This window comes from Lagenorhynchus albirostris, chromosome 6 (assembly GCF_949774975.1).
Source record: "Lagenorhynchus albirostris chromosome 6, mLagAlb1.1, whole genome shotgun sequence".
In the NCBI taxonomy this organism is placed as follows: domain Eukaryota; kingdom Metazoa; phylum Chordata; class Mammalia; order Artiodactyla; family Delphinidae; genus Lagenorhynchus; species Lagenorhynchus albirostris.
Genome location: NC_083100.1, coordinates 48,650,791 through 48,678,779, shown reverse-complemented (window position 1 = coordinate 48,678,779; position 27,989 = coordinate 48,650,791). Strand labels below are relative to the sequence as shown.

At 35.2% G+C, this 27,989-nt stretch overlaps 1 protein-coding gene across 1 annotated transcript in view; it reads left to right on the top strand.

The window, feature by feature from the left end:
* The window catches only part of ZNF804A (zinc finger protein 804A), a 320,673-nt gene that overhangs the window by 249,379 nt on the left and 43,305 nt on the right, over positions 1 to 27,989 (top strand). Inside the window, exon 2 of the mRNA XM_060151395.1 lies at positions 6,512 to 6,655. Coding sequence (XP_060007378.1) covers positions 6,512 to 6,655 — 144 coding nt within the window. The remainder of the gene's footprint in view (positions 1 to 6,511; positions 6,656 to 27,989) is intronic.

Sequence of the window (27,989 nt, the reverse complement as noted above, 5' to 3'; positions counted from 1 at the left end):
TTAAACGCACATTTTAAACTATAATTCTGTTCATTGCACTTGTGACTTTTGATAAAATTGTGACTTTCTGACTTAACCCTTAGTTGTCTCTCTATTCCTTAGAATTTTCTTGTTATCCATTCCTTAGCCTTTGAGGTAATAGAGCCTAGCCCTTCAGAACAGAATGACATATATTTTTTGAGACAATAGCATAGTTTTATCACCCAGAAAGTGGTTACCCTCTTGCCTAATAGGGAAAGGATTTAAACCAGATAATAATAACATCAGGGGGCTTCCCTGGTGGCGCAGTGGTTGAGAGTCCACCTGCTGATGCAGGGGACACGGGTTCATGCCCCGGTCCGGGAGGATCCCACATGCCACGGAGCGGCTGGGCCCGTGAGCCATGGCCACTGAGCTGCACATCCGGAGCCTGTGCTCCACAACGGGAGAGGCCACAACAGTGAGAGGCCCACGTACCGCAAATAATAATAATAATAACATCCGTTTTTCCACATGCTTCATTTGTACTCTATCTCTCCCTTATTGTTAATATAGCTTTCAGACTCCAGGGCCCAAAGGTGTTCTATAACTGTTTTCTTCCTGAATAAACTTTCTCTTCTTAACATTAAAAGGAAAGATAAAAGAGGGAAAGAATACAGAATAATGTGTTTGTCTTCTAGAAGGATGATAAGGGAAGTCATCTTTGAGGAAAGAACATTTTAGTAGAGATCTGCCAGAAGTGAATGAGTGCTTCATGCAAACATCTGGTATAAGAACATTCCAGGGAAAGTAACAAGTCCAAGGGTCAAAGTGAATGTATAATTAAGAAAGTTTCAAAAACTTTAAGGAAATAAAGGTGGCTAAAGTAAAGTGAGAGAGAGAGAAAGAATGATAGAAGATGATGACAGAGATGTAGTGTGAGTAACACATAGAGTAGAACTTGTAGGTCATTGTAAAAATATTTTTTCTGATAATGATGATGTACTATTAGGGAACTTCAAACTGAAAATGATATCATCTAAAATTATTCTAGAAAATGTATCTTGTCAGAAAGACATTCATAGAAAGTACCAGAAAAACTGGTAATCTTCTCCCAGTTCATCTTAAAAGTCAAGTCCAGGACAAAGACGACTATACAAGTAGTTTATTTATTTGGGGAATGATCCCAGGGAGCAGAACTGAAGTTCCCGAAAAGTAGAACAGATAAGAAAAGCTAATATAAGGATATACTTACTGTTTGCCACTAGTGCAAGTAACAGGTGCTCTTTCTCACTGGGAATCTCTGTGGAATCTTAGAAATGTGTCTCAGAAGTGTCTGCCTGGTAGACAAAAGGGGAAATAATTTATCCTTGAGTTCTTACCCTCCACAGTGGTCGAGTGTGGACCTAAATGGTATTAACTCCTCAGCACTCCTGGGTGGTACATTTATTAGTGCTGAGTGGAAATCCACAAGCTCCCATATCATGAGTCAGAGAAGCCCCTTGATGGTAAGGGAAAGATGCCTCAACACAGCCTGGGGTAAACTGCAGTCAAGTGGTACCACATGAGGCTGCTGGAGAATGTCTCAGAACCTGTCACTTCGGTAATAACTGGAACAAGAGATACAGCCCAGAAGATGTGCAGTATTTTATAGAATGTGTAGACTATGGATTTCCAGTTGAAATGTCTTCTATCTCGATATCCTCTTAGAAGAGAACAGTTTTGTGATCTCTTCCTTGATTAATCTTTTCATTACAATCAAATTTTAACAAAGACTTTTCTTTTTCGCTTTCTCTCTTTAGAGAAACTATAATGAAATTTATCCTGCATATAAATCACAAGGATGCTTTTGTTCTTGATGGAGCAATAGGAGAGTCAGAGACAGAGGCAGAAGGAGAAGAGAGATTTTCCAAAGTATTTTAAGTGTTAATTACATACAAATATTTTTTAGCATTGAAAATAATTATATACTAACAGTGCCCAATCTATTTATATCTTTGCAATTTTAGCTACTTTAAATAGAGTATTTCTAGCAGAAATATTGGGTGTAATATATGATTACAACTACTATTTAGCAATGATCATTTATATGTAATTTGGTATTAGCTCTAAAGATGTCCCCTAAATGACTGGGTACCACAAGCCCAAACATGAGCTCAGCTACTTTAATAATAGTGTATCTCTAGTGCTGCTGGTTTCTGTTATATTTGTTTTTCATACACATGCAAAGCAAAAAAAGGGCAGTGCTAATATTCTTTATTTATTATTATTTGTCAAGTGTCTGGCAGTGCTGAGCTCTGTTAAAAGCTCTGGACATATCACAGTCAGCAAAGCAGGTGTGAATTGCTGCCCTCCTGGAGCTCACAGTCCTCAGGGAAGGTTACTTAATGGCACCGAGTTATGGCTGACTTTTAAGAGAGGCTGACCATCATTTGACGCGATATGTTATGCTGATGCCAACATGAAATGCATCATTTTGGAAAAGAAAGTTTTCTCCCTTCAAAGTTCTACTTCGATACTATTCATTTTGTTTTTTTTGTTTGTTTTGTTTTTTGTTTTTTTCGGTATGCGGGCTTCTCACTGCTGTGGCCTCTCCCGTTGCGGAGCACAGGCTCCGGATGCGCAGGCTCAGAGGCCATGGCTCACGGGCCCAGCCGTTCCGCGGCATGTGGGATCTTCCCGGACCGGGGCATGAACCCGTGTCCCCTGCATCGGCAGGCGGACTCTCAACCACTGCACCACCAGGGAAGCCCTATTCATTTTAAATATAGGGTAGATGGAATGGCCCTGTGACTGTGGATAAACCATTAACTCCTTTTCAATTTGCTGTTCTGCAAAAATTATTGCACTGCACAGTTGCTAAGGTTGCATATTAAAAGGTTCTTGACTTTATAACTTTGGAATTACATACTGCTTTCCTGAAAATAAGGATTCAAACTTTACTGCTTTTAGATATATGTAAAATGTGATGGGTTTGGATGACTTGACCAGCTACAAGAAGTTCACCCCTTCTTCACTCTCTGCCATCATACTCAGTGGAGCATTCGGAAGTGTGTACATAATTGAACAGAATGCGTTTGCCTTCTGGGGGGGAAAATTTGAGGTTGAGGAGGATATATGAGCAGCTGTGTTCCTCTTTCATCTTATTCCAATGTATTTCTTACCTTCTGCAGGGGGATGGCTGTGTTGAATATGTGTATATTGTGCTTTACAATACCAGTCCATGCTTCTTTCAACACCATCCACAGTGGAGAAGGAGAGGGACCAGGGGACACTGGGCATGTCAGCCTAGCGAGGGCTAATTTTGTCTACATACAGACTTAAAAAATGTTTTTCTTGGCATTGAAAGCCTTGGTTCCTAAGCCCCTTCTCCCCCTTCACACACACAACAGCTACCCTTTCCTCATCTTCCAGGATCCTCCAGTTTACAAACATTTTTTTAAGTGTATAATCAATGACGGTACATATGACTCTTTTCCTTATGACACATTCAATAACCAGTTCTTCTCTTCTACTAATGTTTTCTAGAACACAGCCCTTACTTCTTCCTGCAGTTTATATCAAGTTGAAAGTTCTAGCCTAAAAATGATTCTTACTGTGAAATTATTTGCAACCTTAACTTCAACTATGCCATGTTTCTTTTAATATCTTAGAGGAAGATACAGAGATAAAGCAAGAGGGCAAACACATGCCAAAATATTAACAATGATTTCATTAAAGTGAAGGCTTTATAAGAGTTTATTGTCATCTTCTTGTAATGTTTCTATAGTTCTGAACATTTTTCAGAATGTGAGGTATAATCAAAAAAAGTCAGAAAACTAAAATACAATGAGGATTAAAACAAAGAGAGGGAAGACCTATAGCACAAAAGAGACTAAGAATCATATGAGATGACGGTAACATATGGGCCTTATTTGAACAAACTATTTTAAAATATTAGAAAATTAGAGTTATTTGAACACACTGACTGGATATTTGATGATAGTAAGGAATGATTGTGGGACTTTGTTTGTTTAGGTCTGATACTGATTTCATGATGATATTTTTTAAAAGTTCTTCTATTTTAGAGATACATACTGAAAGATGTACAGAAAACATTGTATGAATTTAGGAATGTCTTTAAAAATTATCTGAGGCAGGGGAAAGGATATGAGGTAGGAGAGGATAAAATGAAAGAAAGTTGACCCTAAGGTGATAATTGTTGAAGCTGAGTGATGGGTATGTGGGGGTTATTATACTGTACTCTCTACTTTGTTTTCTGCTTAAAAATTTAAACATAATGGAGTGCTATGGATCAGATTATTTGGGTTCAAGTATGAGCTGCACATTTATTCATTATATATCCTTGAGCTAGATATTGAACTTTCCTGTGATTTAGGACTCTCACCTGTAAAATGAGGAAATGTCTAGAATACACATCTCTATTATTTTAATCATGATTGAATGAGTTAATACATACAAACTCTTAATCGGTGACTGACCCTAAACAAGCACTGAATAAATGTCAGCTATTATTTTTAGATTTGTTTTTCTCTTTCAAATCTAGGCTAAGGCTAATGCTTTTGAAGAATGCAATTTACCTAAGAATCTCAGTTTGCTTTCCTCAAAATTTTCCCACTTTTGTGGAATGAAAAATTAAGAAACAATTATTGCTTCTCTGGATGAATATCAATCTTAGGAAGACAAAATAAACCCCAAAAAAACCCCTTACACCAAAATAAGAAATAACCAAAAATTTAGAGAGAGGAAGTAGCTTAACTGTAATTATAAGTAATGGGAAGAATCAACTAGTTTGCAAAGAAATTACTATTCTGAAATATTGTTTTGAAAGCTAATTCTGCTTTGAACCAAAGACTATTGCCATTATAATAAACTCACATTGATTAGAATTTTATCTCTGCTTTGTACGCTTTAGCCATGAAATCATAGTACTTAATTATTGTTTCATTTAAATTGGATAATCCACAAAGTATTATTTTGAAGATTTTGTAAAATTTCAGTAAGCAGTTTAGATCTATGAGACTCTTTTTCATCTTTTTAAACTAACTTTTTTTAAACATATTGGATGCAATCAAAAAGAATAATGGGGAGTATTTCACAAATCTGCTGAGAAATGGTAAATTTTTCAAATTGACAACTCATATATGAACAATTTGAACGATTTTGCAATTTATCACCTCTTGCTGTGCAGTTGATAAAATTAATCAAAGATAATGACGAATCACTGTCTTTAAAGTGAGAAAGAGGGCCATGTATGTACAGACTATGGCAAATGCATTACTACAAGGTATACTACAAGTTATACATATGAATGATGGTGTACATTATATGATGTGTACACAAATATATAGCACAATAAAGTAAGGAAAGTATTAACCATTTATTAAATTACAATTAGTAAACCACTTTCAAATTTTGTAGAAGCAATTTAAACATTCAAACTATGAGTTCTTTCTAGCCTGTATATTTAGTGAGAGGACGATTGTCATTGACATAGAGAAGACTGTGCCGTTTCATCTCCAAATCCTTGTGCTTGAACAAGTGAGTGTCTTATGGTAGCACATAAGAGGCCTGAATATGTAGTTATTTTGAATTTTAAAGAAGTTGAGCATGAGACAATATGTAAATTAGAAACATAATGTATTCTAAGGTAGGGATCGAAGTTTAGGTTTTCTTTATATCAGCACTTCAGTGAAAGACTTGGACAGTGTTTCAACATGTAATATTTATTCATGTCTGGCAACATCAACATTTAAGGAAGCATGAAATAGCAAGTAAATTTAGATTTAAGAAAACCTAAGACCTACAAACATTTTGCTATTTTACGCTTTGTAAATGAAAGCTAATGATAATCACTGCATTTTTCATATTTTCAGGAGTTTGATTGTATAGTCATCTTTATTTACTATCAGCATGATGAAAGCCATCTGTTATACAGTTTAAGTCTTTTCAGTTTAGGTAAATAACTTGCAGAAAAGAATCTCATTTTCCAAATACTAGAGAATTTTTAAAAGTTCAACCAAAATTGATATGGGTCAAGATGAAAACATTAGTCAAATGAAAGCTACTTGGGATGAATAAGTTGCAAACAAGCAAACAAAAAAACCAATCTTGAATATTTACATACCAATATGGACCTCTTCATAAAGGACATATTTTAGATGTTGTTCAGGATTTTAAAATTTTATGTTAGCTAAGTCATTGCCAGAAATCGACAGTTGAATCAACAGCTATATGAGTTTCATATTTTTTTCTGTGCTAACATAGCACAGGAACTTGTTTAAGCAAGGGCTTCTATTTCTTTCTGTGATTTGTTTTTCCTCTCCATATTTCTACTATTCTTTCATCATTTATTTTGACTTCTTCTGTTAATCTTTAATTTTCTTTAACTGATAATTTCTCCTAATTTGGTTTGCTGCTATTTGCTTTATTTTTCTCTTTCTCGGTTATATTATTTTTAATTTTAATTACTATACTAAAGTTGTCAACTGTCAGAAGAAAGGAAACTCAGAGGAAAACTAATTGCTTCCTTCCTTGAAATTTTATTTTTCAGGATTATGCTGAGAAGGAGAACAGCATAGCAAAAGCTCTGGAAGATCTGAAGGCCAATTTTTACTGTGAACTCTGTGACAAGCAGTACTATAAGCATCAGGAGTTTGACAATCACATTAATTCATATGACCATGCCCACAAGCAGGTAAGAAAGAGGTATCAAAAAACCTCTAATATTTCTGAACTTTTGTAATAATTTGAATTGTGTAGACTGTATGAATATAATACTTTTTCTTTGCTGTGCAGTTTTTAAAGATGTCAATCTGGGGTGATAATTTGATGACTTACAATGAAAGACATTTTTTAAAAAGCACCAAAAGTAAAGTCAGAAGTAAATAACCAATATAAAGAAATACCATTCAGTTGCCTTTTAGTAACAGACAGTAATTTGAAAATTACATTCTTCAGGTGGTGATCCTCTATATTTCAAATTTATTAATTTCAAAATATGTTAATCAACTAAAGATATTGACCACATATAAATGATTTTATTCATAGTTCTTTATAGAAGGCATTTCCCATTTAAACTACCATAAACGTATGAGAAGCAAGTTTTGGTATGGTAAAACCAATCTAGGGTTACTGGTTAAATAAATATGTATATGATTTAGTTTATTTTAATACTATTTCATTTCCCTATTGATTGAAAATCCAAAATTGATTTTTTTCAACACTGTATGTAAAGATTAGTTTAAAATAGTGACATCAGAAGTGACATTAATAATATAGATTCTGTTTTTCTCATATGCTGTACTTATATCAATGCAACTGCATACATTGTTTAGCTTACTTGACATGATTCAGTATGCTTAGTTATTGTCAACTTATAAATACTTTCCTTTTTAGCCATCACTTACAAAAATCATCCAAATGTCACTTTGGTATTAATTAAAGGTACATTTTTTACCCATGAACGTACACTAACTTTCCATTACCATAAGTATGAAAGAGTAGGGGGAAATGATTACATTAATTACTTATGGACAAATGACATGTATTTTCTTTTGTTGTCAGTTTTTCCATTCTGTCATACCAACAAAACTGTGCTTGGGGAGGCTGTTGCAGGGAGAACATTACCCTCTGCTTACATATGTCACTGATTAATGCTGACTAAATTTAATGATCTGCCCTTGCGTTTCTTTTGCTGGTAGTAGACCCACAGGCACACCAGTTAATGAAAAGGTTTTGATGGAAATATCATTTCTTTTCTTACATAAAAACACATTCATATAAGTATATCATTGCTTGATTTGAACATTAAATCCATCAGGAAATAGTATTGATTTCATTCTATGGTAACTTTCATGTGCTTTATAAAAAGATTCTGGAATGCTGTTACCGATGTGGTAACTCTAAGAAAGTTGTTCCTCTGATTTTTCCTAATATCTTCCTGTATTCCTTACAAGAGTGCAAAGATGGAGTGTTATTTTATCAGCAAGGTATTAAAATGCATTTATAATTTCTTTTTGGCTTCACTCATGAATAAACATTTCCTATTAGCAACTAGAAACAAACATATGTATGTTTCATGGTGTAAACTAGGTATTTGGAAATGTGTGTGTATGTATACGTGTATTTTAAGAATATCTTACTAGCTACATCTTAATGTCCTTTGCCAAAGAATGCTTTGTTCAACCATAGGTTGTCTGGAGGATCAAATTCACTTAGATTATCAGAAGACCTTTCCATTTCCATATTCTAAATGAAGTTAAGATACTATATACTGTACACAGATAAGCTAAGGGAATTCAGGATAAATTTGGTTTGTTCTTTTGAAGGTCTGGTCACTTGATACTACTCAGGGGCAGCAGGCTCTGGAGACAGACTATCTAAATGGCCATGAATTCTAGTAAATAGCAGAGTCTTAACTGATTAATTTAACATTAGACTATGTTACAGTAGCTGAAAGTACTTAAAATCTATATGATCATTGTATTCCCTCTCCATAGGATTGTGGCACATGTTTGAGACTGTCTTCCTAAAGAATGCACTCCCTTTTCTGAACAGACACTTTATCCCAATGACAGTTAGCTCTGTTTTTACCACAGGATTCCCAAACCTTGGCCACTTCGAATTAAGTAGAGGGGAACAAAATTTGGAGGTGGGCAATTCAGATATTTTTCTCCTAAGAACTGGAACCAAGGTAAACAAACAAAACACAAACCAAAAAAAACCTATCACACAAGACCTTCAAGATGGCAGAGGAGTAAGACGTGGAGATCACCTTCCCCCCAACAAATACATCAGAAATACATCTGCATGTGGAACAACTCCTACAGAACACCTACTGAACACTAGCAGAAGACCTCAGACTTCCCAAAAGGCAAGAAACTCCCCACGTACCTGGGTAGGGCAAAAGAAAGAAGAAAAAACAGAAACAAAAGAATAGGGACGAGACCTACACCTCTGGGAGGGAGCTGTGAAGGGGTAAATTTTCCACACACTAGGAAGCCCCTTCACTGGTGGAGATGGGGGGCGGGGGGGAAGCTTCGGATCCACGGAGATCTCAGCAACAGGGGTGCAGACGGCAAAGCAGAGAGATTCCCGCACAGAGGATTGGTGCCGACCACCACTCACCAACCTGAGAGGCTTGTCTGCTCACCCGCCTGGGTGGGTGGGGGCTGGGAGCTGAGGCTCCGGCTTCGGAGGTCAGATCCCAGAGAGAGGACTGGGGTTGGCTGCGTGAACACAGCCTGAAGAGGGCTGGTGCACCACAGCTAGCCGGGAGGGAGTCCAGGAAAAAGTCTGGAACTGCCTAAGAGGCAAGAAGCCATTGTTTCAGGGTGCACGAGGAGAGGGGATTCAGAGCAACGCCTAAACGAGCTCCAGAGACGGACGCGAGCCATGGCTATCAGCGCGGACACCAGAGACAGGCATGAAACGCTAAGGCTGCTGCTGCAGCCACCAAGAAACCTGTGTGCAAGCGCAGCTCACTATCCACACCTACCCAGCCAGGAGCCTGTGCAGCCCACCATTGCCAGGGTCCCGTGATCCAGAGAGGGCTTCCCCGGGAGAACACACAGCACTCCTCAGGCTGGTGCAATGTCACATCGGCCTCTGCCACCACAGGCTTGCCCCACATTCCGTACCCCTCCCTCCGCCCAGCCTGAGTGAGCAGCTGCTATTTTAACCACGTCCTGTCTGAGCGAAGAACAGACGCCCTTAGGCGACTTATATGCAGAGGCAGGGCCAGATCCATAGCTCAACCCCAGGAGCTGTGCGAACAAAGAAGAGAAAGGGAAATTTCTCCAAGCAGCCTCAGGAGCAGCGGATTAAATCTCCGCAATCAACTTTATGTACCCTGCATCTGTGGAATACCCGAATATACAATGAATCATCCCAAAATTGAGGTGGTGGACGTTGGGAGCAACTGTAGATTTGGGGTTTGTTTTCTGTTCCTAATTTGTTTCTGGTTTTATGTTTATCTCAGTTTAGTATTTAGAGTTTATTATCATTGGTAGATTTGTTTATTGATTTGGTTGCTCTCTTCCTTTTTAAAAAAATATATATATATATACTTTCCTTTTTCTCTTTTTGCGAGTGTGTATGTGTATGCTTCTTTGTGTGATTTTGTCTGTATAGCTTTGCTTTTACCATTTGTCCTAGGGTTCTGACTGTCCCTTTTCTTTCTTTATTTTTAGTATTGTTTTTAATGCTTGCTATCACTGGTGGATTTGTTTTTTGGTTTGGTAGCTTTCTTCTTTCTTTCCTTCTTCCTTTTTTTTTCTCTTTTGTCAATGACTTTTTATTTTTTTATTTTAATAATTATTTTTATTTTTTATTTTAATAACTTTATTTTATCTTTTTCTTTCTTTCTTTCTTTCTTTTTTTCTTCCTTCCTTCCTTCCTTTCTTTCTTTCTTCCTTCCTTCCTTCCTTCCTTTCATTCTTCCTTTCTTTATTTCTTTGTTTTTTTCTCCCTTTTCTTCTGAGCTGTGTGGCTGACAGGTTCTTGGTGCTCCAGCCGAGTGTCAGGCCTGTGCCTCTGAGGTGGGAGAGCTGAGTTCAGGACATTGGACTACCAGAGACCTCCCAGCACCACATAATATCAAACAGTGAAAGCTCTCCCAGAGATCTCCATCTCAACGCTAAGACCCAGCTCCACTCAACGAACAGCAAGCTACAGTGCTGGGCACCCTATGCCAAACAACTATGAAGACAGGAGCACAGCTCCCCCATTAGCAGAGAGGCTGCCTAAAATCATAAGGTCACAGACACCCCAAAACACACCACTGGACGCGGTCCTTCCCACCAGAAAGACAAGATCCAGCCTCATCCAATAGAACACAGGCACCAGTCCCCTGCACCAGGAGGGCTACACAACCCACTGAACCAACCTTACCCACTGGGGGCAGACACCAAAAACAACAGGAACTATGAACCGGCAGCCTGCGAAAGGAAGACCCCAAACACAGTAAGTTAAGCAAAATGAGAAGACAGAGAAACACACAGCAGATGAAGGAGCAAGACAAAAACCCACCAGACAAAACAAATGAAGAGGAAATAGGCAGTCTACCTGAAAAAGGAATTCAGAGTAATCATAGTTAAGATGATCCAAAATTTTGGAACTAGAATGGAGAAAATATATGAAGTATTTGACAAGGACCTAGAAGAACTAAACAGCAAACAAACAATCATGAACAACACAATAAATGAAATTTTAAATTCTCTAGAAGGAATCAATGGCAGAATAACTGAGGCAGAAGAAGGGATAAGTGACCTGAAAGATAAAATAGTAGAAATAACTATCTCAGAGCAGAGTAAAGAAAAAAGAATGAAAAGAATTGAGGACAGTCTCAGAGACCCCTGGAACATCATTAAACACACAAACATTTGAATTATAGGGGTGCCAGAAGAAGAAGAGGAAAAGAAAGAGACTGAGAAAATATTTGAAGAGATTATAGTTGAAAACTTCCCTAATATAAGAAAGGAAATAGTCAAGTCCCAGAAGAACAGAGAACCCCATACAGGATAAATCCAAGGAGAAACACGCCAAGACACATATTAATCAAACTATCAAAAGTTAAATACAAAGAAAAAATATTAAAAGCAGTAAGGGAAAAACAACAAATAACATACAAGGGAATCTCCATAAGGCTAACAGCTGATCTTTCAGCAGAAACTCTGCAAGCCAGAAGGGAGTGGCAGGACATATTTAAAGTGATGAAAGGGAAGAACCTACAACCAAGATTACTGTACCCAGCAAGGATCTCATTCAGATTTGACGGAGAAATTAAAACCATTACAGAGAAACAACAGCTAAAAGAATACAGCACCACCAAACCAGCTTTACAAAAAGTGCTAAAGGAACTTCTCCAGGCAAGAAACACAAAAGAGGGAAAAGACCTACAATAACAAACCCAAAATGATCAAGAAAATGGTAGTAGGAACATACCTATCGATAATTACCTTAAATGTAAACGGGTTAAGTGCTCCAACCAAAAGACATAGAGTAGCTGAATGGATAGAAAAACAAGACCCATATATATGCTGTCTGCAAGAGACCCACTTCAGATCTAGGGACACATATGAACTGAAAGTGAAGGGATGGAAAAAGATATTCCATGCAAATAGAAATCAAAATACAGCTGGAGGAGCAATTTACATATCAGACAAAATAGAATTTAAAATAAAGACTATTAAAAGAGACAAAGAAGGACACTACATAATGATCAAGTGATCAATCCAAGAAGAAGCTATAACAATTGCAAATATTTATGCACCCAACATAGGAGCACCTCAATACATAAGGCAAATTCTAACATCCATAAAAGAAGAAATTGACAGTAACCCAACAATAGTAGGAGACTTTAACACCCCACTTTTACCAATGGACAGATCATCCAAAAAGAAAATAAATAAGGAAATACATGTTTGAAATGACACATTAAACAAGAAGGACTTAATTGATATTTATAGGACATTTCACCCAAAAACAACAGAATACACTTTCTTCTCAAGTGCTCATGGAACATTCTCCAGGATAGATCATATCTTGGGTCATACATCAAGCCTTGGTAAATTTAAGAAAATTAAAGTTGTATCAAGTATCTTTTCTGACCACAACTCTATGAGACTAGATATCAATTACAGGAAAAAATCTGTAAAAAATGCAGATACATGAAGGCTAAATAATACACTACTTAATAACGAAGAGATCAGTGAAGGAATCAAAGAAGAAATCAAAACATACGTAGAAACAAATACAATGAAAACATGACAACCCAAATCCTATGGGATGCAGGAAAAGCAGTTCTAGGATGGAAGTTTATAGCAATACAATCCTACCTCAAGAAACAAGAAGCATCTCAAATAAACAACCTAACCTTACACCTAAAGCAATTAGAGAAAGAAGAACAAGAAAACCCCAAAGTTAGCAGAAGGAAAGAAATCATAAAGATCAGATCAGAAATAAACGAAAAAGAAATGAAGGAAACAAGAGCAAAGATCAATAAAACTAAAAGCTGGTTCTTTAGGAAGATAAACAAAATTGATTAACCATTAGCCAGTCTAATCAAGAAAAAAAGGGAGAAGACTCAAATCAATAGAATTAGAAATGAAAATGGAGAAGTAACAACTGACACTGCAGAAATACAAAGGATCATGAGAGATTACTACAAGCAACTATATGCCAATAAAATGGACAACCTTAAAGAAATGGACAAATTCTTAGAAAAGCACAACGTTCCGAGACAGAACCAGGAAGAAACAGAAAATATAAAGACACAAATCACAAGCACTGAAATTGAGACTGTGATTAAAAATCTTCCAACAAACAAAAGCCTTGGACCAGAAGGATTCACAGGTGAACTCTATCAAACATTTAGAGAAGAGCTAACACCTATCCTTCTCAAACTCTTCCAAAATATAGCAGAGGGAAGAACACTCCCAAACTCATTCTGCGACGCCACCATCACCTTGATACCAAAACCAGGTAACAGTGTCACAAAGAAAGAAAACTAATAGCATTGATGAGGCCAATAGCATTGATGAACATAGATGCAAAAATTCTCAACAAGATACTAGCAAACAGAATCCGACAGTACTTTAAAAGAATCATACACCATGATCAAGTGGGGTTTATCCCAAGAATGCAAGGTTTCTTCAATATACGCAAATCAATCAATATGATAAACCATATTAACAAATTGAAGGAGAAAAACCATATGATCATCTCAATAGATGTGGGAAAAGCTTTTGACAAAATTCAACACCCATTTATGATAAAAACCTTCAGAAAGTAGGCATAGAGGGAACTTACCTCAACATAATAAAGGCCACATATGACAAACCCACACCCAATATCGTTCTCAATGATGAAAAACTGAAACCATTTCCTCTAAGATCAGGAACAAGACAAGGTTGTCCATTCTCACCACTATTATTCAACATAGTTTTGGGAGTTTTAGCCTCGGCAACCAGAGAAGTAAAAGAAATAAAAGGAATCCAAATTGGAAAAGAAGAAGTAAAGCTGTCACTGTTTGTAGATGACATGATACTATACATAGAGAATCCTAAAGATGCTACCAGAAAACTACTAAAGCTAATCAATGAATTTGGTAACGTAGCAGGATACAAAATTAATGCACAAAAATCTCTTGCATTCCTGTACACTAATGATGAAAAATCTGAAAGTGAAATTAAGAAACTCTCCCATTTACCATTGCAACAATAACAATAAAATACCTAGGAATAAACCTACCTAAGGAGACAAAAGACCTGTATGCAGAAAACTATAACACACTGATGAAAGAAATTAAAGATGATAAAAAGAGATGGAGAGATATACCATGTTTTTGGATTGGAAGAATCAACATTGTGAAAATGACTATATTACCCAAAGCAATCTACAGATTCAATGCAATCCCTATCAAACTACCAACGGCATTTTTCACAGAACTAGAACAAAAAATTTCACAATTTGTATGGAAACACAAAAGACCCCATATAGCCAAAGGAATCTTGAGAAAGAAATATGGAGCTGGAGGAATCAGGTTCCGTGACTTCAGACTATACTACAAAGCTACAGTAGTCAAGACAGTATGGTACTGACAAAAAACAGAAATATAGATAAATGGAACAGGATAGAAAGCCCAGAGATTAACTCATGCACATATGGTCACCTTATTTTTGTTAAAGGAGGCAAATATATACAATGGAGAAAAGACAGCCACTTCAATAAGTCATGCTGGGAAAAGTGGACAGCTACACGTAAAAGAATGAAATTAGAATACTCCCTAGCACCATACACAAAAATAAACTTAAAATGTATTAAAGATCTAAATGTAAGGCCAGACACTCTTAGAGGAAAACATAGGCAGACCATTCTATGACATAAATCATAGCAAGATCCTTTTTGACCCACCTCCTAGAGAAATGGAAATAAGAAGAAAAATAAACAAATGGGACTGAATGAAACTTAAAAGCTTTTACACAGCAAAGGAAAACTTAAACAAGATGAAAAGACAACCCTCAGAATGGGAGAAAATATTTGCAAATGAAGCAACTGGCAAAGGATTAATTTCCAAAATATACAAGCAGCTCATGTAGTGCAATATCAAAAAAAACAAAAAACCCAATCCAAAAATGGGCAGAAGACCTAAATAGACAAAGAAGATATACAGATTGCCAACAAACACATGAAAGGATGTCCAACATCACTAATCATCAGAGAAATGCAAATCAAAACTACAATGCGGTATCACCTCAAACTGGTCAGAATGGCCATCATCAAAAAATCTACAAACAGTAAATGCTAGATAGGGTGTGGGGAAAAGGGAACCCTCTTGTACTGTTGGTGGGAATGTAAATTGATACAGCCACTATGGAGAATCGTATGTAGGTTCCTTAAAAAACTAAAAATAGAACTACCATATGATCCAGCAATCCCACTACTGGGCATATACCCTGAGAAAACCATAATTCAAAAAGAGACATGTACCACAATGTTCATTGCAGCCCTATTTACAATCGCCAGGACATGGAAGCAACCTAAGTGTCCATCAACAGATGAATGGATAAAGAAGATGTGGCACATATATATACAATGGAATATTACTCAGCCATAAAAAAAATGAAATTGAGTTATTTGTAGTGAGGTGGGTGGACCTAGAGTCTGTCATACAGAGTGAAGTAAGTCAGAAAGTGAAAAACAAATACCGTATGCTAACACATATATATGGAATCTAAGAAAAAAAAAGAAAAATGCTTCTGAAGAGCCTAAGGGCACAATAGGAATAAAGACGCAGATGTTGAAAATGGACTTGAGTACACCGGGAGGGGGAAGGGTAAGCTGGGACAAAGTGAGAGAGTGGCATGGACATACATACACTACCAAATGTAAAATTAATAACTGGTGGGAAGCAGCTACATAGCACAGGGAGATCAGCTGGGTGCTTTGTGACCACCTAGAGTGGTGGGATAGGGAGGGTGGGAGGGAGATGCAAGAGCGAGGATATATGGGGATATATGTATATGTATAGCTGATTCACTTTGTTTTAAAGCAGAAGCTAACACAACATTGTAAAGCAATTTTACTCCATAAAGATGTTAAAAAAACAAAACAAAAACAAAAAAAGCCTGTCTACTCTCTGATTATGTCTGAACCTAACACTTTACATATGTAATCCTCTGCTGTGGCTAAATGCATTGAAAAGTTGAGAAAACTGGTTTGCTTAAATAGAGGACAAAATAAGCACACAGAAAATGAGGTCTATGTGGCCATGTGACAATTGAAGGAAACAGTATGGAAATAGGAATTTTGATTTTGAATGGCTTTCAGAAAAATAAGCAGTATTTCCATTAACTGATATGCAGATCCTTTCCTTGGATTCTGAGAGATATTTCAGCTTGATATTAATAAATAAACTTAACAGGAAACATAAAACCAAACCCTAGCTTAATACTTTTTACTTGTGCCCTAAAAAGCAAAACAAAAATAAACTCTTAGTAAAATACTAACCTATCTCAGTAGCAAAGCAACGTTTTTGGTCTCCTATAGAAAACGCCTACATGAGAAATATTTATACTCAAAGTCCATACAACTTAACTTTCAGGTAAGAAAACCTACTTGTGATTAGGACACTTCTTGCATGGAATTAGAAAAAAACAAAGAGACCACTCATCTCATACATTCTTTACCTCCAGAGATATGATTCTAAGGACCACCTGATACAGGGCAAAAGGGGGGGTGGTTACTGGTGGAATGAACCCTAGTCCTGCCAATACTTGCCTTGGGTAAAATGAGCAAAGGCTCATGTAATTCTATTACTAATTCTTAGGAGGAATAAATGAGAGAATGCACATGAACACACTTTGCAAAGTGTAAAAAAATAGTAAAAGTTCAGTATTTAATTAGTTTTTATTATACTACGTACTAAAATTTTTCTCCTAAAATGTTTGGGACACTGACAGCTTGCCTCTGAGACTTCCTTTATGTAGGCTTCCCCAAAGTATCTATTTTTACTTCAAAAAGGCTAACAGAGTCTGAAATGTAGACAGATAATCTTGACCTATGAGCTGTTTTGCCTGCCTCATGTATCTTTGCAAATTTGTGTATGGCAGAGTATGTGTTGCATTTGAACTCTAAGCTTCAAAGAAAAATCTGTTTCTCTCATCCACATGCTCCTTGGATAACTTCAGAATCTCTCTTGCACTTTTATTACTAAGACTTGCTAACAGAGAGTTAAAAAGAGGAGGAGGCTCAGGTGTATGGAGGTGATCACAGTAGTTCACAATTTAGACTTCATTTTTGCAATATTTTCTTTTTACCTTAAAACTTGAAAGCCTTTGGATTGTAACCTTTTAATAACAAGGATTGTTTCCTTTATGTCTTCATCCCTCACAACATCTAATGCAGCATTTTTCACAGTTTACACACCAAATCAATGCTTCCTATATAAATAAATGTAAAAAGGCCAGAGTCAAATTCCTTTTGAGGTTTTGTAATAAACCGCAGCTTCGAGGTAGGTAAGAGTTTCAAAAGAATAAAATTATTTATTTATAGATTTATACTTAGATGAAACTAATTGTGAGGAGAATATTATTTATGAGGATGAAGTGACTAAGTTGGACGAGTATCTTGAATGCTTCCACATTCATGAGTATTTTTCCTTTCTAAAGTAGTGTTACTGATTATAATATAGCAACAATTTAAATAGCATATATTATGTGTATTCTTCAAAGTGTTTCATATCTTTTTAACATCAATGTATTTTGGATTTGTATTGTGAGTGTTTTTTTATGTGAGAAAATTATTAAAAGCAAATAGCACTTTTAGAACTACCTCAGAGGTTTCACTTTCAGTAGGGTAGCACACAAGATGCTCCAAAGGACCCTTGTGCTATAAAACAAATAGATCCTCTACAATACAAATTTTTAATTGAATTGCTGAGTTTCTAGGAAGGATGATATCTCTAAAGACCATGGGGTGAGGAAGTGCTGAGGAGTGGGAAGCTACTGGCTAAAACCTGGGCATGCAATAATAATAAACTACAAAATGTGGAACTGAATGAAGAGTAAATCACACTACGAGCTTTGTAGTTTGGAAATGAACCATGGTCAGCAGTTGGTAAACTTTGACTAAGACTTCTGGATTAAAATGAATATTGCCCCTAGTTCTTGACTGAAACATATACAAATTACTCTTGAAAAAAAAGCAACCTTGATTTAGATTTTCCATTGAATGTGATTAACAAAATCAGGGATCATAATCAAAGATCAAAAACTCTAATCAAAATCTCAATATTTTTTAATATTTAACTTTACAAACTGATTGCACAATTTATATGTAAGAATGAATACAATTCTAAAAAGACAACTAAAAGTCGGAAGATTTGTCCTGCTGGATGCCAAAACTATTATATACAGCTCTATTGTCCCAGACTTGGACAGATTGATTAATGGAACAGAATCTAGAGCTGTGACGTAAAAATCCACTTATGTTTGGAAATTTGTTAAATAACAGAGGCAGAAAACACCTCAGTGGTAAAAAGATATACTTTCCAGACAATAGTATGTGATGATTAGTTATCTATATTTTTTTAAAAAAGAGATTGACTCCTTCTTCACACAATAAATGAACAATCAAGCAATATCAATGTCAGATGAATTAAAGAGTTTAAAATAAAAACTTGTAAAAATTTAGAACAGTATTGTGGGAAATATTTTTATGACTTCAGAGTAATACACAAGTATATGTTAAATAAGGCATTGAAAGCACAAAGCATTGTAGAAAAGATTGGTAAGTTTAACTACATCAAAAATAATATTTTATCACAAGAAATTTTCAGTAAAGAAAGTAAAACCACAAGCCAGAAATTGGGAAAATATATTTGTAATATATATACCAAGAAAGACTTTGTGTTCGGATCTTATTAAAAATATGAATTCATGAGAAAAAGAAAAACAACCCAGTAGAAAACTGGACCAAAATATGGTGGAAATTTACAAAGAAGAAACACTAAATACCCATAAATATATTACAAATTGGTCAAAAATGAGCAATAATTTTGTACCCACCAAATTGGAAAAAATAAAATTTGATGATCTCAGGTGATAATGATGTGTATCAATGGAAAATCTTACACATCATTTGTGAAAGTATGAATTGATCTGGCAACTCAGGAAAACAATCTTACAAATTTATATATTAACATATTGAAACAAAACAAAAGCCTCTTAATAATAATAGCTATGAACAACAAAATTTGAAAATAAATTGTGATGTATTCACACAATGCAAAATTATTCTGTAGTTCAAATAAACTAACTTTAGGTAAATATAACATGAAAGAATCTTAGAAATGTAATATTGATTGAACAAAAAGTTGTGAAAGACTGCACACTTTTTATTTTGTCCAGAAAAAAAACTTAATGCTGTTGTTTTTAAGTTTATAAACATGTGATCTATCCCTCTTTGGGAAATGGAAAATGGTGAATATGAAACTGAAGATGGTGGTTACTTCAAGGAGTGAAGTAGGGTGATGTGATACCAAAGGATCACATGAGTATATGAAATATGTTCTAATTCTTAAACTGGAGAATGGGGTCAGGGTTATTCAGTTTAATATAATGCTTCATACAATTGTACATATAAAATACTATGGACTGAATCATTAAACAAAGAAATATCATAGTCAAACAAATATGTTCTCAAAGTCTCAAACTATTCCGTCATAGTTATAGAAGCTGTCTTAATTGCAATGAAGTAGTAATTCAATATTAAATGGAGAATTATAATTGAAGTTATTGTTAGCTTTTACATGTGCCATTCAAATATTTCACCATTTTTTTAAGAAAGCACATCTCCCCTGTTTATCAGGATCATCTTGCTTGTTAAACTTCAACGAATATGGGAAAATAAAGTTTTCCAGGAAAAGATAAAAAAGATAGAGATACATTTCCATTGCTCTTTCTCTCATTATCATTTGACCAGATGAGCCCTCAATATTAATATAAGAAGTGCACAATTTTTTATCATATTTATGTTTTTATAGAATTCTTTATTCAAAAGCCCAGAGAAGCACAGGATTTTATTAACATGCATAAAATCTAATTAGATGCAGATAAGTGACAGTTTAAATGCAAATCATTATTTTAACCTACATAAACATAAAAAATAATAGTTAATTTATTATTTTAAAAACAGAATTAGTTTTTCATAACAGAAAATACAGTATTTTAAGGATAACTATACATCCCAATATCTACGACAGTCTCACTTTATATCCATCATCCTGGTTTAATTATTAATAGAGTCCTTATTTAAGTAATAAATAACATGGTTGCAATAGATATGTTTATTGAAAAACAGCAACATTTTTCGCTACATTTTAGAAAGATGAAAGTTTAAAGGAAATGGCATAGTAAGCCTGATCCTTCATTTAAGTTATATATTTACCCAAACTTAGAAATGTCAAAGGGAACTTTTTAAAAAGTCTAAAAAAAATCACATACCTATATACATTTTTTGCTTGAGGAAACTATGTAAACATACATTTCATTGTGTAGCAAATGCACTTAGGAGTCAAGAGACCAGGCAGGCTCTATCACAAACTTCTTTTAAGGGCAAAGCTTTTTATCTTCGCCTTCCCAGAGCTCTATTTCCGCATCTATATACAGAGAGTTTAGACCGATGACTTCATTGGCCTATCTGGGTCTAAATTTTAAGGATTCTATATCATCAATATAACACAGGTTAAAGCTTATGTGTTCGTCATAAATAGTCATACATACTTCATTCTCAATTCCACATTTTCTAAGTGATTCTCATGTAAAAAGAGTATTAGAATATTTTCCAGTGAAGTTGTCATTCTGAATTCTAGTCATTGAGATTTTTTTTTTTTTAAGTGGGAAGCTCACTATCAGGAAAAAGAAAAGATTTTCCTGTAAACCCTTTTACCTGTACATCTGCCCTGAACCAAAGCCACACCGTGTCTGTCTTCTCACCTGGTAGCCTATGGGCAATTCAGAGTTATTTTCACTGTAAGAGATTTGTCACGCTGATACTATGAAAAGATAGAAAAGGGAATGATTGCCTTATTGTTGCTGCCCCTCAAACATTTTGTTTTTTACCTTAACAGTTTCAGTGTGGCTGAAATATCTCCCAAAAGGCACTGAAGTGACCTTAACCCAGCAAGTCAAGATTCTGTGCTTTATGGCATGCTGTTTTGTTCTGCTCCAGAGGAAGTCACTGTCAGGCCAGATTGTTGGAATGTGCTGTCCTGCAGGGACTTGTAGTGCTATAGAAGTGGAGCAGCTTTATTCTCAAATTTGAACATTTCCTAATCACTTAAGCTTCTGTTCAGTAAAGTGATACTTGAGAAAGAAATCACTTGATATTTGGGTGTAAATTTTCATCTGCAAAATAATATTTAAAGGTTAATAAGAAAATATGAGAGACAGGTAAAGCAATTAATGATTCAGTCCATTTCAAACATCTTTCCTGGGATTTTTCCTGGGCTGTGTATTCATCTAACTGTACTGTTTTGTTGTGTGTGTGTGTGTGTTTTTTTTAACCATTTGGAGGATCAGAACAAGGGGAAAACTTAAAAATTTCCTCCTATAGAGCATCCCCACTGCCCCAAATGATGGTTCTAAGAGAAGCACACACATATGTATGTCTTCATCTTCAATGAACTGTACTGCTTTAACATTTCATATTCAAACCATGATTTGAATAAAATTAAACTGAAGGTTTTGTCCATTCTTGAGTCTGAGCCAGACTGGATAAAATATTCATTTCTAGTATCTGAACTCATGTCATTCTCTTAAGCTTTCCCCAGTGGAGTTGAAGTCTCCTTCCCTCCCACCTTCCAACATCTGTTAGGTTGATGGCTGTCTATTGAGTCAATTAATGTTCAGGGGAAGTGAAAAATACTACAACTTTAAGCAAAGGGTTTTATTACATGTTATCTATATATAATTATGCCAAAAAAGAATTTAAAAAGTAAGATACAGTAGAGAAATGCACCTAATATGAGAGAAAGCTTTTGTATTTATGTATATTTTAGAGTAGGAGGACCTTCAAGATGGCAGAGGAGTAAGACGTGGAGATCACCTTCTTACCCACAAATACATCAAAAACACATCTACATGTGGAGCAACTCTTACAGAACACCTACTGAATGCTTACAGAAGATTTCCCAAAGGGCAAGAAACTCCCCACGTACATGGCCATGTGGCTGACAGGGTCCTGGTGCTCCAGCCAGGTGTGAGGCCTGAGCCTCTGAGGTGGGAGAGCCGAGTTCAAGACATTGGACCACCAGAGACCTCCCGGCCATATGTAATATCAATCAGTGAGAACTCTCCCAGAGATCTCCATCTAAATGCTAAGACACAGCTCCATTTAATGACCAGCAAGCTCCAGTGCTGGACACCCCATGCCAAACAACTAGAAACACAGGGACACAACCTCACTGATTAGCAAAGACTCTGCCTAAAATCATAATTAGTTCATAGACACCCCAAAACACACCAGTGGACGTGGTCAGGCCCACCAGAAAGACAGCATCCAGCCTCACACACCAGAACACAGGCACCAGTACCCTGCACCAGGAGGCCTACACAGCCCACTGAACCAACCTTACCCACTGGGGGCAGACACCAAAAATCGGCAGCCTGTGAAAAGGAGACCCTAAACACAGTAAGTTAAGCAAAATGAGAAGACAAAGAAACACACAGCAGTGGAAGGAGCAAGGTAAAAACCCACCAGACCTAACAAATGTAGAGGAAATAGGCAGTCTACCTGAAAGAGAAATCAGAATAATTATAGTAAAGATGACCCAAAATCTTGGAAGTAGAATGCAGAAAATACAAGAAATGTTTAACAAGGACCTAGAAGAACTAAAGAGAAAACAAACAATCATGAACCCAATAAATGAAATTAAAAACTCTCTAGAAGGGACCAATAGCAGAATAACTGAGGCAGAAGAATGGATAAATGACCTGAAAGATAAAATAGTGGAAATAACTACTGCAGAGCAGAATTAAGAAAAAAGAAAAGAATTGAGGACAGTCTCAGAGACCTCAGCAACTGACAAAGGATTAATCTCCAAAATATACAAGCAGCTCATGCAGTGCAATATCAAAAAAACAAGCCCAATCCAAAAATGGGCAGAAGACCTAAATAGACAAAGAAGATATACAGATTGCCAACAAACACATGAAAGGATGCTCAACATCACTAATCATTAGAGAAATGCAAACCAAAGCTACAATGTGGTATCACCTCAAACTGGTCAGAATGGTCATCATCAAAAAATCTACAAACAATAAATGCTAGAGGGGGTGTGGAGTAAAGGGAACCCTCTTGTACTGTTGGTGGGAATGTAAATTGATAACAGCCACTGTGGAGAACAGTATGTAGGTTCCTTAAAAAACTAAAAATAGAACTACCATATGACCCAGCAGTGCCACTACTTGGCATATTCCCTGAGAAAACCATAATTCAAAAAGAGTCATGTACCACAATATTCATTGCAGCACTATTTACAATAGCCAGGACTTGGAAGCAGTGTAAGTGTCCACTGACAGATGAATGGTTAAAGAAGCTGTGGCACATATATACAATGGAATATTACTGAGCCATAAAAAGAAACGAAATTGAGTTATTTGTCATGCAGTGAATGGACCTAGAGTCTATCATACAGAGTGAAGTAAGTCAGAAAGAGAAAAACAAATACCATATGCTAATACATATATATGGAATCTAAAAAAAAAAAAGAAAAAAGGTTCAGAAGAACCTAGGGGTAGGACAGGAGTAAAGACGCAGATATAGAGAATGGACTTGAGGACACTGGGAGGGGAAAGGGTAAGCTGGGACGAAGTGGGAGAGTGGCATTGACATATATACACTACCAAATGTAAAATAGATAGCTAGTGGGAAGCAGCTGCATAGCACAGGGAGATCAGCTGGGTGCTTTGTGACCACCTAGAGGGGTGGGATAGGGAGGGTGGGAGGGAGATGCAAGAGGGAGGGGATATGGGTATATATATATATATATATATATATATATATATATATATATAGTTGATTCACTTTTTTATACAGCAGAAACCAGCACAACATTGTAATGCACTTATACTCCAATAAAGATGTTAAAAAAAGAATAAAATGGACTATTACATTTAGAAGTCACTAGCTAGTACCTTAAACATAAGTCAATTTCAATAATCTGGATAATTTGTATAAGAACAAATTATTTCTATAGTTGCACAAATAGACAATAATGTCTTGTGGATAACTCAAAACAGCGAATAAGATGAGAGAGGCAAAAAATGTATATATATATACATATATATTTGTATATATATATGATTATTATATATATATTTCAATTCCTCTGCATTCTGCTCTTATCCAGGAATATAAATATTTGCTGTCTTGTTTATTTGTGGTTGGTATCCCTGTAAGTAATTAAATCTCCATGAGCAGCTTTGACAAAGAAGAATTCTGACAATATTTAATTCACTGAATTTTTGTAAGATTGGTTTCTTTATTATGCTCACACCTTCTGATAGCAGACCGTGGTGATGTTTGCAACCTCACCTCTAAGAAATATTTCCTTTTTTGAAATAAATGCCTCTTCCTTTTAATGCATATTTGGATCATCTCTGCTTTTTCAAGTTGCCAAAATTATGACACTTTTTTTTTAAAATATGGACTTTGGAGAAGTCATAACATTTGCTAACACAAGTTATTGTGTAACCTGGTATCATCAGTTCTTCATATGCTGAAATTCTATTGTGTTACTGTGATCATTATGCTGTGGACAGACAACTTCTGAGATGTCATGCACGATTATCACAATATTGTTATGTAAACCTTACAGTGACACTGATAGAAATGTTTATTCTAAGAAAGGCAAGAAACAGGCTTAAAATAATATAGATTTTCCGTGATTGTATCTCAGAATGCTAGCAACTTTCAAATGACTATGACTTGCAAATAGTAGTCTCTCTTTTCATATTCCATAAAACAGGGTTCTAGGCATTTTCTCGCCATTTTATCCTAAGCATTTAAGTAGATCTTTTCCTTCTAAAACACACGAAGCTAATCATTGGGTGTTTTAACACTTTGTATTTTCCAATATTCCTCCTTCTAATTTCAATATTATCTAATCTACTTGAAAATAGCACTTTTCCCTAATGATGATATTCTGTCCCTAGTGGGAGAGAATGATTTTTTTTAACACCTCCTTGTTCTGTGCTACGTGTGTCACTATGGCTTTGCCTTGGTTTCTCTGAGTGTAATCAGTAGTATTCAAAATCTTTTTCCTAGGATGTAAAAGATTGTCTAAGGACAATTTAAAAATAGTTGATGCTATGTAAATATAGTTCTGCATAGAATGTACCTTGGAATATATCCAGATACCATTATTTAACATTACATTATGATAATTAGTACATAAAAGTAATGCTGAAATTTGCTCTAAGTAAAGCAGAATTTCAAATAAAACTATTCATGGATTTCTCCCCAACCTCCCCCCTATATCCTACCTCTCATCTCCATCTCCTGCCCAATTGTTGAATAGCAGTCGCATAATTTCTTATGCAGAACCCATTTTTAAGATATGGTCTGCTATGCTCCTAGCCCCACTACAACAACCTGCTCTTTCAATTCTTTTGTTCAACTTTTCTGTTTGTTGATTCTCTGCTTTTCTGTTGGTTGATGTGTATTCTGAGCATAAGTTCAGAATTACCTATATCCAAAATGAGGTAAACAAATTTTCAAGAGGTTAACTTTAATGTGTGCTGTGTTGCTTTAAAGTTTAACAGCACTGTGTCAGAATCATGGGGTCCAGAGCTTCTGACAGGTTCTAATAGCTGCCTTACAAAAAGAGATCAATACCATATATACATATATAAACATTTTGAGATATGGAAAAAATTCCCACATTTGTTTATCCTAGTAACAAAATGATTTTTTCCTAACTTTCTTCATGTGTATGCATATTTTTAGATAGATACAATTTTGTATTCTACATCATTTGTATCTTTATATTAATGGTACTGTGTATTAAAGTATATGTATTCTGATATGCATATATATTTTTACATTTAAGTACAGATATATATCAATATATACTAAAGGTGCACACACACAAATACATATATCTTTATGTATGTTTTGTTTTTTTGTTTTGATGGGCAAACCATTGTCACTATTATTTAATATTGCTTCATATTCAGTTTCATGCCTAACTAAGTACGTTGTACCCAATATGCAGTATAATGTATATAAAATACATTTAATTCAAAAATCTGTAAAAATAAATATATTAATCCAAAAATTATTTTCTTCATACAGATTTTACTCTTTAGGAAACTTTGATGTGGTATGGTACAATACCCCCTCAACTTTACTCCTGTTCAAAATTTACCTCAGTGTATTTGTAGCAATTTGGAAGATTCTGCCTATGTACTCAGTCAGAGACAACTTGCTTATCTTCGTAGGATAAACAGGGATACTAATGGGGAAACATTTGACACCTCTTATTGATATTCCCCAAGGCAACCAAAGGTAAAGTTCAAATCATCAGCACGATGTTTTCCAACCAGGGAAGCATGATTCATGTCACAAAATCTGTTAACAAAATCCTCTACACAATATGAAGAACTGCTTTTCTCAGCAGATCAGTGTGTTTTTTAATATAAAAATATGTCACCGTTGTCTTACATCAACAAAGATGTGTGCTAAAAGCTTAAGTGACGTGTCTGATAAAAGAAGATATGCTACATATTAACCCCAATTTTATTTTCACCCCAAATATTTCTGTGGGCTACAGAAGCTCTTTTGCCTTTGAATCTGTAAGAAGCCTTATTATTAGTGTTGCAATGCAAGTGTGATTCACATAAGGGGAAAGATAAAGAAAAAAATATGGCAGTTTGTCAAAAAGTCAGGACAAAATATTTTAAAGAAAATACCACACTGTATTTATTTAGCTTATTTTTGGTCACAATGATTTTAGAGAGTTAAGACAAAGAAATATAGCAAACAAAATTACAAAAATTTTATTTTGGAAGTGTCATACATAAATTAACATATGCATGTATATGTGTATATAGATATGGATATCTGTTACCTTCTTTCCCTCAAAAAGTAAAATCATGACCATCATAAAATATAACATGATATGTTTAAACATTTTATTCAGCTAATTAATTAAGAAAGCAATAAGAAACTAAGATTGGTTCAAAGGATAACTTAAAGAAAAACTATATAGTTTTTCTATATAGTTGAATGCTATATAGTTAGTCAGGAATGCTGATATTAATATTTTAATACATCTAAACTGGTTTATACCCTGTAGGACAATAAAATGTAATATTTTGGGTTATATTTTTTAAAGGACAAAAATCAATTGTATCTCTACTGGATAAAATATTTTCATTTCAGTGGACAATAATAATTGACATTACTCTCCATTTTCTACAGCTTAATTTCCTGAGCTCTAAAATAGCCTTATCAATGGAAACAAAAACATAGATGACCACCCTTGTAGATATATCAGATTATTCCTGGAAGGTTTCCTAGATAATGGCCAGCACTTAACTAAAAATACTGTACACTCTTTTGACTATTTCCCAGTTTTGAAAATTATAACTTTGAGTACAACAGTGACATTAACACCCACATTATAGGCTTTTCAAGTAATTGAAGAAAAAATTTACTGTGAGTTTTTAAAATGCTCCTCACTCATGGTATGTGCAATGTGTCTCAGATCAGTAACATATCACAAAGCTCCAGTGTAGTGAAAGCTGTGCTGTAATTCAGGAAACTTCTTTTTGAAATGGAGCTTTTATAATAATTTTACATTGTGACAACTGTTAAGGGAATTGTCTTTTCTTTTTCTTTCATGTAAGAACAATAATATTAAGACTGTCATTGGGGAAGAAGAGAGAAGGAAATATAATTTATATAGGATTTCATTTAATTTATTGCTCTAAATACAATGCATGTATCTAATAAATTTATTG